Source organism: Hibiscus syriacus, unplaced genomic scaffold (assembly GCF_006381635.1).
Source record: "Hibiscus syriacus cultivar Baekdansim isolate YM2019G1 unplaced genomic scaffold, ASM638163v2 tig00111095_pilon, whole genome shotgun sequence".
In the NCBI taxonomy this organism is placed as follows: Eukaryota; Viridiplantae; Streptophyta; class Magnoliopsida; order Malvales; family Malvaceae; genus Hibiscus; species Hibiscus syriacus.
Window position 1 is genome coordinate 3430447 of NW_024062980.1, and position 15459 is coordinate 3445905.

At 31.3% G+C, this 15459-nt stretch overlaps 1 protein-coding gene across 3 annotated transcripts; it reads left to right on the forward strand.

The window, feature by feature from the left end:
- Positions 1-7889: 7889 nt before the first annotated feature.
- On the forward strand, positions 7890-14867 carry LOC120152820 (serine/threonine-protein kinase tricornered-like). 3 transcript variants are annotated; one of them, XM_039164944.1, is made up of 14 exons: positions 7890-7974; positions 8261-8532; positions 8880-9054; positions 9309-9392; positions 9882-10123; positions 10462-10699; positions 11392-11471; positions 11545-11629; positions 12356-12487; positions 12573-12686; positions 13152-13199; positions 13999-14083; positions 14292-14348; positions 14434-14576. In XM_039164944.1, the coding sequence occupies exons 2-14, from the start codon at positions 8303-8305 to the stop codon at positions 14574-14576; spliced, it is 1713 nt and encodes a 570-aa protein (XP_039020875.1). In that variant the 5' UTR covers positions 7890-7974; positions 8261-8302. The 3 variants fall into 3 exon arrangements, with proteins under 3 accessions (XP_039020875.1, XP_039020876.1, XP_039020877.1); XM_039164945.1 differs by having other exon boundaries at positions 7907-7974; positions 8251-8532; XM_039164946.1 differs by lacking the exon at positions 7890-7974 and having other exon boundaries at positions 8303-8532; positions 14434-14867.
- The last annotated feature ends 592 nt before the right edge of the window (positions 14868-15459 follow it).

The following is a 15459-nucleotide window of genomic DNA, read 5'->3' on the forward strand; positions in this document are numbered from 1 at the left end:
TACATTTAACTAATTTGATATTATTTTTTATTTAATTTAAAGAGGATATAATATATATTTTTAAGGATTGAACTTAGGAGCCTTGGTTGGAAGAACAGCGCCCAAGCCAATGGGACCAAATCTACCTAAAACATCATTTTTTGACCGGATTTTTTTACCGCGTTTACCTATATAGGTAAAATTATAACCAGTCAAAAAATAATGATGTTTTCGATCATTTTTACCGGTTTTGTTATTTAAAATAATAAAAAAACCGATAGCACCTTATTTCAGCCGTATACTAAGGCACCGCACGTGATCGTTTCCCCTAAGAATAGGTGTAACTGGTTAAAATGTTGATAGGCTAAAAACTGAACACAAAGTCTTATAATTTGAAACTGAAAAAGTTATTCGTCAGAGTAACATAATAGGTTATACCTATAGTAAAAAAATAATTATAAATAGTAAATGTTATGAATATTTTTAATATTTTAGGTTGTACCTAAAATGTTACCAGAGTTTAAGCTGATGAGACTTTAAATATTCTCACGATAACAAAATAAATTAAAAGTTAGAAATATTATGAATATATATAAGAAATCCAGTTGCGCCCAAGAATGATATGGTTCACGAAGGAATATGTTGCAATCTAAAATGTTAATTTTCTTTATAATAAAATCGATTACGCCTAAAATGTCACTAGAGTTTAAGCTGATGGGGCATTAGTAATTCACACAATAATAAAATAATTTAAAATCTGAAAATGTTATGAATATTTATAAGAAATCCAGTTGCACCCAAGAATGTTATAGTTCCAAGAAAGTAGGTTGCAATATGAAATGTTAATTTTCTTTGTAATAAAATCGGTTGCGCCTAAAATGTTACCAGAGTTTAAGCTGATGAGGCCTTAGACATTCTCACGATAACAAAATAAGTTAAAAGCTAAAAATTTTATGATAGTCGATACTTTTTTATATTGAAAAAGTTGATGAAGATGATCGATAGTTAAAATATTGATACATATATTATGATATTCGATACTTTTTCATTTATATCGATACTTATGATATGATAATTGTGGAAAAATTTGATACTTTGCAGCGTTCTCATTTTACATTTTTTTAATTTTAAAGTATCGATATTTGTGGAAAAGTATCGAAACTTTACAGCCTTCTCATTTTTCATGTTTAGTTTAAATTCGAAAGTATCGATATTTATGAAAAATATCAATACTTTGCAGCCTTCTCATTTTTTTATGTTTTCTTAAATTCGGAACTATCGATATTTGTGAAAAAATATCGACACTTTTCAGCCTTCTCAATATATAAAAGTATCGATCATCATTGCATAAGTATCAATATTTTAAATTTCGATCTTTTTATCATTTTTTTAATATTTAAAAGTATCGATCATTATCGCATAAGTATCGATCATTATCGGATAAGTATCGATATTTAACTTTTTATCTTATCTTCAACTTTTTCAATATTTAAAAATATCGACCATCATATATTAAGTATCGATATTTAAAATTTTGAATTGTTTTCTAAATTTTTTTATCTCAATTCACTCTGAATAAATATCGATACTTCTTAATCGATAACATTCTTGGGCGCAACCGGATTTATTATAGGCATTCATAATATTTTTAGATTTAAACATATTTTGTTCAAAGTTAAAGTAACATTTTAAGCACAACCAAATTTATTACACAAAATATTAACAGATGCAACCGGAAAGAAAAATACTTACAAATATTGAATTTTGATTTAAAATTTGAAATAAAAAAATTTGTTAGGATCAAAGAGGCTCAATTTGAATAACCGAAAAATGTACAAGGGGGTGAATTGGCAAATATTGTTTATGGAGTAAGGAGAAAGAAAGGATAAACAATTGTTGTACATCGATTTATAGTGGTTCGACTTATCAACCAAGTCTACATCCACTACCTAAGCTCCTCACTTAGGATTTTCCAACAAATCCACTAATTTGTTCTTTCTTTTTCGAAAATCAAGAGTAACCTTTACAACTCCCTATATTTTCAATTGGCTAAGATAGAACCAAAACCCCTTAACAAAAGGATAAAAGAAGTAAACAAAGAAACCACTCTAAGGTAGGTGTTTACAAATTAAAAGCTCACAATAACGAACTATTTACAAGAGAATATGAATAAAGAATGAAAATGTAATATCCCAAACAACGGGTCAGTGACTATAATGTAAAGATTTAAAATTTGGTGGTTTAATTTGAATAAATTAAAAAGTACAAGGATTGATTTAGGAAATTATGGTTAAGATTAGTTATTAAGGATGGAAGATTGGAGGGATATTATGGTCCTTTAGAAGGAAATAAATTTATTATTCATTTATTTTAGATATATTTATTAAGTGTTGAATAGGGGAAAAAGGATAATGTTGAAACTTTGGGTTTCTAGTCTTCTTCTTCTTCTCTTCCCCGTAACTCCATAGCAAAGGTAAGATTTCTTCAAGTTGGTTTTTCCTTTCATTTTTTGTTGGTTTTGAAGCCATAAGTGATATAAAAACTTAAGGAAAGCTTAAGAGTGAATAAAACTAAGAGATTAATGATTTATTAGAGATTTAATAAAAAGAGTTTTAAGTGATTTGATGAAATATGGTCAGAAAATGGAGTTTAAAAACATATTTGACTTGTCAAAAATATAAATAAGAGATTTGGATCCTTAGAAGTGATTAAAAACATGTTTAAAATTTTAGTGTGATTTTTAGTTTTTTCTTTAGATATTTTGGATGTTATAAGGAGATTTTTGGATGTAAGTTACTTGGGTTAAGTGATGATGAGTTTAATGGTATGGGTGGAGATAAGAGTAAGAGATTAAGGGAAATTTGGGTAAAAATCGAAGTAAAATATGTAAAATATGGGTATGGGTATAAGTACTGGAAGAACATTATCGATACTATAAGGTTAAATTGGAGGAAAGAGGATGGACTCAATGATCAATATCGATATTGATTAAAGTAATATCGATACTGATACGTAGATATCGATACCAAGAGGAAGGTATCGGTACTGTAATTGAAAAATGGATTTCCAGAATGCAAAAATGGTATCGATACAGAATTGGGTATCAGCACCATAGAAGAGAAGTATCGATATTGTAGGAGGGGTACCAATACTATTCAGTCTGAAATTCTAAGTTAAGATTAATTTTAAAAGAATTCAGAAATAATGGTACTTTTGAGTATTAATATTTTGTATAAATGTTAGTAAGGATACTAACATTGTATTTTATATTTGTATATGTGATTATGGATGCTTGTGTAGTTCGTGATCAAATTTGTGATACAAGCAAACCAAAAAGGCAAGGAAAAAGTTCAAGAATAGTTGGACTTCTTCAATAAGGCATAATATTGAGGCATACCAGGTGAGTGCATATATTATGCACTTATATGATATGAGGATGACTTGCGATGAGTCAACCTCGAATGTTTTGATAAAAGTATCTTTTATAGTATTTTGAAATATTTTCATAAAGTTTATGGAAATGAGTTTACAAATAATTTTAGAGTATGAACTGCTCTATAATAAATGGATGAACTTTTTATATTGTTTTAACAATTGTCGATGTTTTAAAAATAAATGTTTAATCTGTGAATTTGACTTAAATGCCCATTGTATGTGCATTGAGAGTCATATGTGCATTTTGACATACTTTGTGTATGATTGTTATCGATCGATTTTTTTAATTCATATGTTGAATTTTCGTATCAATACTATATGTACTTTAGGCATTATGTCTGCATTAATGGAATTCATAATAAGTTTGTGAATTACCATTTCAGCACTATGTGTGGATCCATGGAATTAATAATGAGTTTGTGAATTACGATATCAACACTCGACATACTTTGTGTATGATGATTATTGATCGATTTTGTTTAATGCATATGTTGCATTTTCGTATTAGTGCTATATGTACTTTCGACACTATGTATGTATCCATGGAATTCATAATAAGTTTGTGAATTACCATTTCGACACTATGTATGCATCCATGAAATTCATAATGAGTTTGTGAATTACCATTTTGACACTTAGGTGGAACGCATGTACCTTGCATTCTCATTCAACATACATTGGGCAAATAAAAGGATAAATTGGAAAAATACTAATTGATAGGTATGTTGGGTATACTAAATATTGTTTCGCATGTTATGTGAAAGAAACTTGGTTTACCAAGCCAATTTTATGTATTATTATGATTTATATGATTTAATTCATATTTGATATTTTATGTTATACTTATGTTTTGGTTACACCTCATTTGTATTATTATTATGCCTCATTAAGTATATACTTAGCATGTAATGATTTTCACGTGTAGGTAAAAGCTAGGATTAGAAGTACAGAGCAACTCCAAGCATCAAGGAATATATCTACAATATTAGTAAGACATCCTTTGATGAAATTTTGACTTAATTTAGTGGCATGTACTTATGAACGTCCTATTAGATCTATTTAACTATTTTGGAAAATGGTTTGTAATAGATCAACTGAATCGTTTTATATTATTTTAAATATGGATAATATGAGCCATTATTATTAATTTGAATTGACGTGTTTAATATATATATATGTGTGTGTTTGTGTGGTGTGTTTGTGTGTGTATTTGAACGATTCAATTGACTTCCAGTTGTAATTATTGATAATGCTAAGAGATATATGAGCAAAAGATATTTATTATTTGAATTTCATAGACTAAAAAAATAATTTTGAAACAGAAGGAATCCAATTACCGTTAATTTATTTGTTATAATTGATAGCGTGATTTTTGAAGAGCTGTCTGGCGGTTTATGACAAGGATATACATGGAAGATTTTACAATCTTGTATGATTATTTATTTCAACTGTTACAAACCCTTAATTCCAATAATTTATCTGCTAATTAATACCTATTTTAACATCTATATTTTATGAATAAACCTGAACAGGATTGGCCATGTTCATCAAGTTGTCGCAGATTAATAACAAAAATTAATTAGCGGGTTTTACGAAAAATTAAATCAGAATTTATTATTGATTTTGGTTAAATGACGTTTTAACCCCATTTTTGTCTTATAAATAGCTAGTCATTTTCAACTTTTAGATCATCCAAGTATCTCATTCGCTCAAAAACATTTTTTCTCTCAAAGTTTTGTGAGGAAAAACTTTCTATCATTCTTCTGGTGCTAAGAGAAAAGCAGTACTTGAATTCCCTCTTATCCATGTGGAGACGATACTTATTATCACTTTATTACTTGTTTGATTATGTGTACTTGTACATATTTGCATATCAAATTTAATACACCCACAAGCACAACACAATGAAACATCTAGTGTACCCACTTGTGTATTTACTTTTGAAGTTAATATTGATTTTACCGGTTGCAAACCACATCAGTGGAAAAAATCTTCTCTACAATGCACTTTTATAAAGAATCGATTGTGCAACTGTATAGTAGATCAATGACTTAATGATTGCTTAGTTACTTTTATTAGGAAATATATATTTGATAATGCAAACAATGAAAAAATAATACAGCGATATCAAACATGAGGATTAGAAGAGAACAACTTTAAAATTTATTTTTAGATGTATTTTTGGTTGTAAGGATTCATATTATAATTAAAATGTTCATAGTATTTTTTTATTCAAAATTTTTTGTATTGTTAATATATACACGTGCCTACCCCAAATTTTTTTTCTTGATCCACCACTGTTTGTACCCTTAAAATTTTTTAAGTTTGTCACTCTTAACATAAAATTATGTGTCTATCCTTGATTGTTGTTACTTCATTTTCTTTGAAAGTAACTAAGAAGAAAGATAGAGAGATAAGATTAAAGAAAGAAGTAAAAAACGAAAAAGAACGATATGAATGCACGAAGAGGACATTGACGAGTCTCATGTTATGTGGATGATAGAACGTGTTGAGATTGTAAACAATGCAAAAGTTATTAGTGGCAATTAGCGATGAGATGGTATGATATCATTACTTTTTCTAACGTGAGCATGCCACATTAGTATCTTTGTTCATATGTACTTATTGAGTAATCTTCGGGGGTGGTCGTTCATTGATTAACGATTTTCATCTATAAAGAGGTCTTTTACTTCAAAGTAAAACGTTTGAGGTTAAAATATTCCATAAAAATAATAAGACTCAAAATAATTATTCAGTCTTAAAAACATTTTTTTGACATTTTGATGTTATTACTATTGTAGGGTACACATCACACCTAACATGAAATTTAATAATAAAGTTATTAGTTTTGATTTAAGATAAACTAAGGTCATAATTTAAGGACACTCAATGTAATTAATTCTTATAAAATTGAAAACAATTATTTTTTATTAAGATATATGGCGTCATTATATGATTCAATTTAAAAGTATTAAACTTGTTGTTTATGTTGGGAGACGAATTTATAAAATTCTAAGTGATGTGAACTTATAAAATTTTAAAGGGTAGAAATAGATTTTCAATTGAAAATACAAAACAAATATTTAAAATATATAAAAACTCAAAATTTTTAGAAGGACGATTACCCTTACTTGCTCTTCCCTCAATCCATCCCTACATGTAAGTTACTCCAAAAGCATGTAGCACTTCAATAGATAGAATAAAACTTTAGGTACTAAAATTTGAAGAAAAAAAATTTAAAGTACGGATGCAATATTAAAAGATTTGGTATAACTGTAGTGATATATTTGTGTCGTTGTCCCTTTACAAAACAATCCAAGTCTATTTTTTTTATTAAGCTAAGGTGAATATAAAGTAGTATATACTATAAATATTTTCAACCATTTGACAATGAACTCGCAATCACCTTGTCAATGCCAACTCTAAGGGGGAGCACCCTGAAAAACCGCTCAGAGCTCCCAATTTTTTATTTATAATTAGGGCGATTAGATTTTATAATTGCATAAAATTTTAGTTTTTGACCCTATTTTTGATCCTCTTTTTTTTTAATTTATCTTATTTATTCATTCAATTTTGAATTAAATTTAATCATATTTTCCTCTTTCAAATCTTACTCTTCGATTTATCAAATATTCTTTAATTTTTAGTCTTCTTCATTCTCAATTTTACAATAAAATAGTATACAATTATTTTCATTTATTTATTATTCAAAATCAAGCTATGTATCATACATGCATTCAATTTTTTTATATTTATTCTCTTTTAATTGTATTTAAAATGTTTTCTTAATAGAATAATAAAATTAATATATTTTCACAAAATTTAATTATTTTTCTATGATTTATGTATGTAATATTGAATTAATCGTTCAAAGTAATAAAATATACTTTCATTTTATAAAGTTATATTTTTAGTTTTAACTCGGGGCCTCGAAAATGTCTGGGACGATTCTGTCTGCTACAATCTTTGGTGCTCAAACTCATAACCTCTAACAATAATAATAATTAATTTAATCACTACGCTAAGTCGGTCGTGCAAAACAATCCAAATTTTGTTCCCATGAAATTATCTGTATTTCCATTTATAATTTGCAAACCATGGTCAAGTTCCCACACGGTTTCTAACCCTTGTTAATCTGTAGATCTCAACTCACCTAATACGTTTGGCATGCACTCAAAAAACGCGTTAAACCCAATTCGCGCGCCCTTTTATCCCATCCTACGTGGCAACTCATTTTATACGTGCTCCCGCGTACACAGCCTCTGGCCTGTCTTCCACTGCCACGTGCCGGTTTATTTCCTCTCACTGCTTGTCACATTTCGCATTCGTCACCGGTATTATCACCGGCTCTTGGTCCGGCCCCACCCTAAAGTGACTGCAACTTCTACGTCAACCTCAGCGTAACCTGCACGATCTTTAAGCGCTGCAATTATATGAAATTATTTAATCAGATTTTTCTCCTTCAGTTGGATTTTTACACACTTCTTTAGCCTTTTTTTTCTCAGTTGGAGTGAAACAGAGGGTTTTGTTTTGATCATTACGCTTCTCTTATTCTCTGAGGTAATTTTTCGATTTAATTGATAATGGTTTTTTTTAATTTTTGGATTTTTGTTCAAATTCATGAAATATATATGATAAGAAAGGCTTTATAGGGGAATTCAATTAGAGTAATCAATATGTCATCATCTGAATCTGGGAATTTTTACCTTTTTCTTTTGGTTAACCTTGAATCTGCAACTGAAAAATGTTAGTATGATTCAAAGAAGGCAAATAATTTAATTGTAAATGATTTTTATTATCACTATTGTTTTCAGTTATGGAGTTTTTTATGTATAGATTTTGGTAGATTATTGGATAGAGTTGGTGTTGTGATTGGGGCTTGTTGATAATGGATTCTGCAAGGAGCTGGTTTAAGAAACTCCAACATAAGAATGAAAAAACAGAAAATTCACCAAAGAAAAAGAAAGACATGGAAAATGCGAGGTACGCACATAAGCCTCCTATCGACGGGGCTGAAGCACCTTCAACTGCCACCAAGCAGAAGGTTGCAGCTGCGAAGCAGTATATCGAGAACCACTACAAAGCTCAAATGAAGAATTTGCAAGACAGAAAGGAGAGGTAATTTGCTAAACACTAGCAATAACATAGCACATCTTGTCTGAACAGACTGCCTTGCGTATTGTAACTTAGCACGTCTTGAATTAATTTTTGCAAAAGATATGTTGTGCTCCGCTCATATTTTATGTTTTGACACAAACAAAATATGATGGTTCTAACCTAGTGGACTTTGCCGAATGTTTCAGTTTCCATTTGAGTTCATTTGTTTAAACAAGGACTTTCGATTAATTATTGAGACTAGGTTGGTTTCACGCTGGTATAGAATTTCTATTTCATTATTGTTTCTCTTGATGTGTTGTCATTTCGGTTGAACTGTTTTTCCTAACAATCATATCTATGGAATATAGACGTTGGATGCTAGAGAGGAAACTTGCTGATGCTGAAGTTACTGCAGAAGAGCAAATGAATATGCTTAAGTTTTTAGAGAAAAAGGAAACAGAATACATGCGACTTCAAAGACACAAGATGGGTGTTGATGACTTCGAACTTTTGACCATTATAGGGAAGGGTGCATTTGGGGAGGTCTTTTGTTGTTTTCTATTTGAATCTTACTTTTATTATCAGTAATATTGTTTCTTATTCTAGTTTATGATTATATATGCTTTGCAATGCAATATGTAATATCTGTCTCCAATATGCTTCACCTCCTGGAGGTAAAATATTGTTTAGCTCTCGCATCATTGCCCCCACTATTTTCATATTTCTTGTCTAGTGGCAAATTACAGGATACTGCATTAATTTTTTTTTTCATTTCTGGTTCTGCCGTCAATGTTCAGGTAAGGCTTTGTAAAGAGAAAGCTACTGGCAATGTGTATGCCATGAAAAAACTCCAGAAATCAGAGATGCTTCGCAGAGGCCAGGTACTGTTTGGATTGTAATATTTTTTCGTGATTTCTTTACACTACCTTAGAAATAGAGAAGTTGAGTTGAGGGAGTAAGGGTTTTATTTTACTCTGTTTGAGAGTTTTCTATTAGTCTAGGGAGGGGGGGGGGGGAACTCCCATTTTTTTTTTTTTTAAATTTCGTCATATTGGGAGGATAAGAGCAGAGTATTTTATTTCAACAGTTTCTGCTTGTGATCTTCCCTTCACTCTTCAAATCTTTTATTTTAGTAATGTTTTGAAATAGGGATACATTGTAATAGCAACAAATTGTTGCTAATGTTTTTTGCTGTCATTTTCCATAGAAGATATTGCAGTTAAAGGTAACAGGAACAGGCTTAGATTGAGAAAAGTAGGAACATAAAATTGGACTTAATTGATTGGATATTTAGTTAAATTTTGCTTTGAAGTATGAAGGCATTTTCTCCTGCATTATTCTTTCTCACATTTGAACCTCTACCTGTCTAGGTTGAGCATGTCAAAGCAGAAAGGAATCTCCTTGCTGAAGTTGACAGTGAATGCATTGTCAAGCTTTATTGCTCATTTCAAGATGATGAATATTTGTATCTTGTAATGGAATATCTCCCTGGGGGTGACATGATGACGTTACTGATGCGGAAGGATACCTTAACTGAGGATGAAGCTAGGTTCTATGTTGGCCAGACTGTTCTTGCAATTGAATCCATCCACAAGCACAACTATATCCACAGGTTTTCTGTTTTTCTTTATCATGTTCCCATGTTATATTTTTTATCTGCATGTTAAACAATCTAAAATTCTCCCACGGTTTGGGTGTGGAATTTTTTACCACTATTGTACTTTCTTCTTTTAGTTTGTTATAGCATATGGAAAGGAGGAGTTCACTGCTCTTTGATGAAAAATTTTCTTTTTACTAGTCTCCATACAAATTTTGAAACCTTTATAATTATATATTTCTGGAAAGAATATTCTTCATATCTTCCCTCTATACCTCCTGTAGACACAGAAAGAAAAAGAAGAAAATATGGTATTTTCAGACATCTTTACATTCCTTTTATTTTCTTGATAGGGACATCAAGCCTGATAATTTATTGCTTGACCGTAATGGCCATATGAAACTCTCGGACTTTGGATTGTGTAAGCCTCTCGATAGTAGTAGCTTTCCTGACTTTATAGAGGATGACCATGGAGGGGGTAGACATTTTAAATCCTCAGTGGAGATTGGTAGACATTCTAATTTTCCTACGACACCTAGGCGGACACAGCAGGAGCAGTTGTCACATTGGCAAAAGAATAGGCGAACATTGGTATGTTTTTTTCTTCCACAAGTGGTGTTTATATGTTGTAAAGAAGCTTTGGTTAATTGCTAAGATTGCATGTTGTTTGTGTTTTATTCCTTTCTTTCAATTGAAATGTAGAGGTATAGGACTTGTATACCATTCTTTTACCAAACTTTTGTATGCTTCTTAAGTTAGCACTAAATGATTTGGTAGTCATTTCAATGAATTGACTAGCTCCTAGGATTCCAAGATTGGACCCCCTGCTGTAAAGGGGCAATTTAAAATTCACCTCTTCCTTTGTCTCTCCCCTCTGGTTCATATTTAGGACCTGCCCATTTGTGTTATTTCTATCTATACTGCAAACTCATAGATATTGCTAATGCTGATTTTTCCTTTAACCGTGGCCAGTGAAGCTATAGAAAACTAAAACAAATAAAAATATTTTTTGCGTGTACCTGCTTTGATTTTTTTAGTACAACTTATAGGATTCAATAGTCAATAGACTAAGAAAACTTATTTTCTGGAAGAAAAAAAAAGCTGTATACATTTTCTTTTTACTGAAACTGAAAAAATATTGCTTGAAAATGCTTCTTGGTTTAAATGTTTTCTTTCCAGAACATTAAAGGTCTATATTTTGTTTAAATTTCCATATTCACCTTCTTAAGGCACTTCTCATGTTTAACTTTCTTTTTATAATGGTTTTGCAATGTTTCTTATAGGCTTATTCAACAGTTGGTACTCCTGACTACATTGCCCCAGAAGTTTTGTTGAAGAGAGGATACGGGATGGAATGTGATTGGTTAGTCTGTTGTCTTACCTCTTACATTCTTTTAATCTTCTTTGTTCATATATTCTGAAAGATTCTCCCTTAGGTGGTCGCTTGGGGCAATTATGTTTGAGATGCTTGTAGGATACCCACCTTTCTACTCTGAAGAACCTTTGTCGACATGTAGGAAGGTAACTGAAGAAGTTGACTTTGTGCTTCTGTTTGCTTAGATATGCATATTATGAAGCTTGTAGCACAAATGAAAATCTTATGTTCTTTAAGGTTCAATGATTCCATATCTGCTTGATGCTGAACAAGATGAGCAAGTAAAATTGCTTTTTGTTAACCAAGTTGGGTAATCCTGAGTTAGCAAATAAATGAATCAACTTGGGTTTAGCAAAGGCATCAGTTGAAATAATTTTGCACTGTTCTGCATTCTAGTAATTATTTTTTCTAAGTCTCTACGGCTTTTAACCTTGATGACATACAGATGCCCTTAAAAAGTTATCACCTGGAAAGGACTGAGATGCAAAATGGTCTGCATTCTGATATATGAACCAGAAGATCCAACAAATAAAATCATGCATCTAAAGGGGAATCGTAATATCCATGTACTGGCATTAATTGTTTCTCTAAACTCAGCTCACTCGTTAGTTTTGTTCTTTATTTATTTGTTGCATATGGGGAAGTCTATGAAAGTAAAGTAATAGATCCATAAACCTCATCTACCTTAAAGGAAGGCCTAGTCTTGGCTATTCATTTGGAAAAATGGTCAATAGATTTAATATCATTTCATTCAAATTTATGTATTGCGGTTTAAGATAGCGCACTCAGAGTCGGATGTTTCTTTAGAATTTAATCGTTGATGATCTACTGCTTTATTGACAATTATGAACAAACTAATATCATGAGTGCAGATTGTAAATTGGAAAACCCATTTGAAATTCCCTGTAGAAGCCAAGTTATCTGCTGAAGCTAAAGATCTTATCTGTAAACTTCTTTGCAATGTTGAGCAGAGACTTGGAACCAAAGGGGCGTATGAAATAAAGGTCAGAATAATTGATTGCCTTTGTCTTTTTCCGTATCAAGGGCAAGAATGACACTTGTTACTGACTATCAAGTTCATCACATCAGGCACACCCATGGTTCAAAGACATTGATTGGGACATATTATATCAAATAGAAGCTGCATTTATACCAGAGGTTAACGGTGACCTGGATACACAGAACTTTGAAAAGTTTGAAGAGGTTAGTAGTAAAGGTTTATCTTACTGGGTTATTGTGGTACTATTCAATCCGTGCAGATGATCATACGGAGTAGGAAAATGCTTTGATTATTTGAATTTGTACTATGTTAACTTTTGGTTTATGTAGTTTTATGCACTTCAAATTCCAGTTTCTTTCTACATGCATTCAATAATTTGGGTGCTATCAAGCTAGAAATTCCTAGTTTTACTTATCAGCAAATGTGGGTTATACTTGCATGAATATTGTTGTTGAGATGTTCTGCTTAATTGTCAATTTATAATCCATTTTGATTTGGCAAGCTGCTAACGGAAACCTTTGTGTTTGCACATTGCCAACTTGGTTCTATGCTTCATACATGCCTTAATTTTTCTTTTTTTTCAATTTTCTATAATTTCATTTTCTGTTTCTGTTTTTTTCCTTTCTTCCCATATTTTGCAAGATGTTCATTTATTTTGGCATATACAGGCTGGAGCTCAAGTACAAACTTCAACAAAATCAGGTCCCTGGAGAAAGGTAAAACTTTTTTCAACAATCTCCCTGTTGGCTAGTATACTCAATAATTCATTTTCATTTTCAGTTATGTACATATGTATATATTTCATTTTCATTTTTAGTTATGTACATGTACATATATATATATACACACACACACACACCGTGCCCTTTCTTTTCAAGTTTGATTATTTCTTTACTGAAATGATGTTTAGTTGAATGAATATTACTGATAAGACATAAGACCAAAAGTTAGCACTTTATTCAGTTATTGTCAATATTTTTCATGCCCTTGTCGTTAATTTCTTGAAATTATTTTACGTTCATAAATTTTTTGCTATGTATATCATCTCTCACCATTTTTGATGGATGATAAATGTCGTATCCTACGGATAAGATATGATAAAGAGTGAAGAGGAGCAGGTGATCTTATAGTATCTTATGTTTGGTCTGGAAGATTAAAAGATACTAATGCCGTTGTCTAATGTAGATATAAATTTATAATAAGATGACAAATTTTCCATTGGTCAAATTTATCCCCCCTTCCAACATTGGCAGGTTAAATAAATTCAAAGGAAAATGTAAGTTGAAGGAGAAAATATGAACTGCAGAATTAATATTTTATTGACTGGGCATCCATCCTATAATCCTATCCCTTATCCCGTTGGACAGTTTTCTTGTCCATATTTTATTCTTGAAATAATAAATGATCTGCTTACTGTCAGATGCTCTTTTCAATTAAATACCGAATATTTTATGTTATGGTTTTATCTCATATCTCAGTTATCCTTTTTTATCAAATTTATCCTGAAAACTACAGATGCTTTCTTCAAAGGATGCAAATTTTGTCGGTTACACATACAAGAATGTTGAGATTGTCAAAGAGCATCATCTTCCAGGCATTGGTTTGTTTCAAGAACAATAGACTTTTTTTTTTTTTTGGTTCCACTGCTTGATATGATTTTGATAAGAAGCTAAAGGATTCAGAATTGTTAACAATTATTTGTCACTGAAACCAATTCCTCCTCCAGTGAAAAACTTCTTTTTAAGTCGAATATTTTATCATCCTTTCCCCCTTTGAAAACCGCTGACATTATATTTGTATGCATGCAGCTGAGGTGAAGAAGAAAAGCAATACACCCAAGAGACCTTCTGTGAAGTCGTTGTTCGGTAACGTGTTCGCTATTACCATTAACTACGGCTTGTAATTTCTTGTTTGGAGTCATTTATCGAATGCTTGCCTTCCTCTTTGCAGATACTCCAGGACCTCCCGAACCCCCAACGAAGGGGAGCTTCCTCAACCTTTTGCCGACTCAACCAGAGGTACCTGAAAGCGCCTTGTCTGAACATCAATCTACTAGAACCACACAATATCCTCGGAAACCTTTTCAAAGATAGCAGAATGGTGCTATATATAGGTAAACTATGCAAATTGTGGTAATGAGAATCTTCTCCATCGTTGCAACTCGGCAATGGGTCATCGTATGCTTTAACACTAATCTTTGTTCAATCAGATTTCGAAATAGCATATATATGATCATTCATGCTGCATCGTATATAGATGATGTAAGGAGTTAGCGTTCTTCCTATAAATATTTTTAAGCTATGCTTTCGGAATCGATTATCTACCATGTTTGTATTCATGTTGAAGAAATGGCCAAGGCAGAAGATGAACTGATTAGTGTAGTATATAGGTTGTTGATTATTTACTCACCAGTAGCTGTAGAAACAAATTATACAAAATATAATCTCATTATTTTCTCTCTTTTTTTCATTTATGCATTGATAACTAAAATTAGTACTTGTACTTCAACTACCAATAGCAATCAGTCCGGCAGTGATCAAGTAGGTTAAAGATCGGGTCTTTGAGGTTTTGTTCAACCCGCTAACCCGGGTTCTGCTTAACGTCGCCCAACTTGCTCATCTTGAGCTCCAACGTATCAAGCTTCAGCTTGAGCCGCGGGACTAAGGGCGTTCATTGTTTTGTTTTAATCGAATTAATCGACTGAATCAAAATTTAGTTCAGTTAGTCTGTCAGATAATTAGATATTAGATCAGTTAATAGTTGTGAATTTTTCAAAGTTTGATTAGCGATTAATTTGGTTAAAAAATTACAATAATTTTTTAAATTTTACCTCGAAGTTCTATCAACTTTGAGCTCTGGTTTTCTACGATTATGTTTCTTATTTCATTTTTGCCACGTTGGTGTCTGCCATGTCCTCTCTGGTTTCATCTATGCCAATGTTATTTTATGTAGTAAAATGATCAAACAACCATGAGC

What these genes read in the sequence shown, in the direction of transcription:
- LOC120152820 (XM_039164944.1), top strand. Translation starts at nt 8,303, where the DNA reads ATGGATTCTGCAAGGAGCTGGTTTAAGAAACTCCAACATAAGAATGAA. An exon ending in AATCAGGTCCCTGGAGAAAG is followed by an intron (nt 13,200 to 13,998) that starts GTAAAACTTTTT and finishes TGAAAACTACAG; the next exon opens with ATGCTTTCTTCAAAGGATGC. An exon ending in TTCTGTGAAGTCGTTGTTCG is followed by an intron (nt 14,349 to 14,433) that starts GTAACGTGTTCG and finishes TCCTCTTTGCAG; the next exon opens with ATACTCCAGGACCTCCCGAA.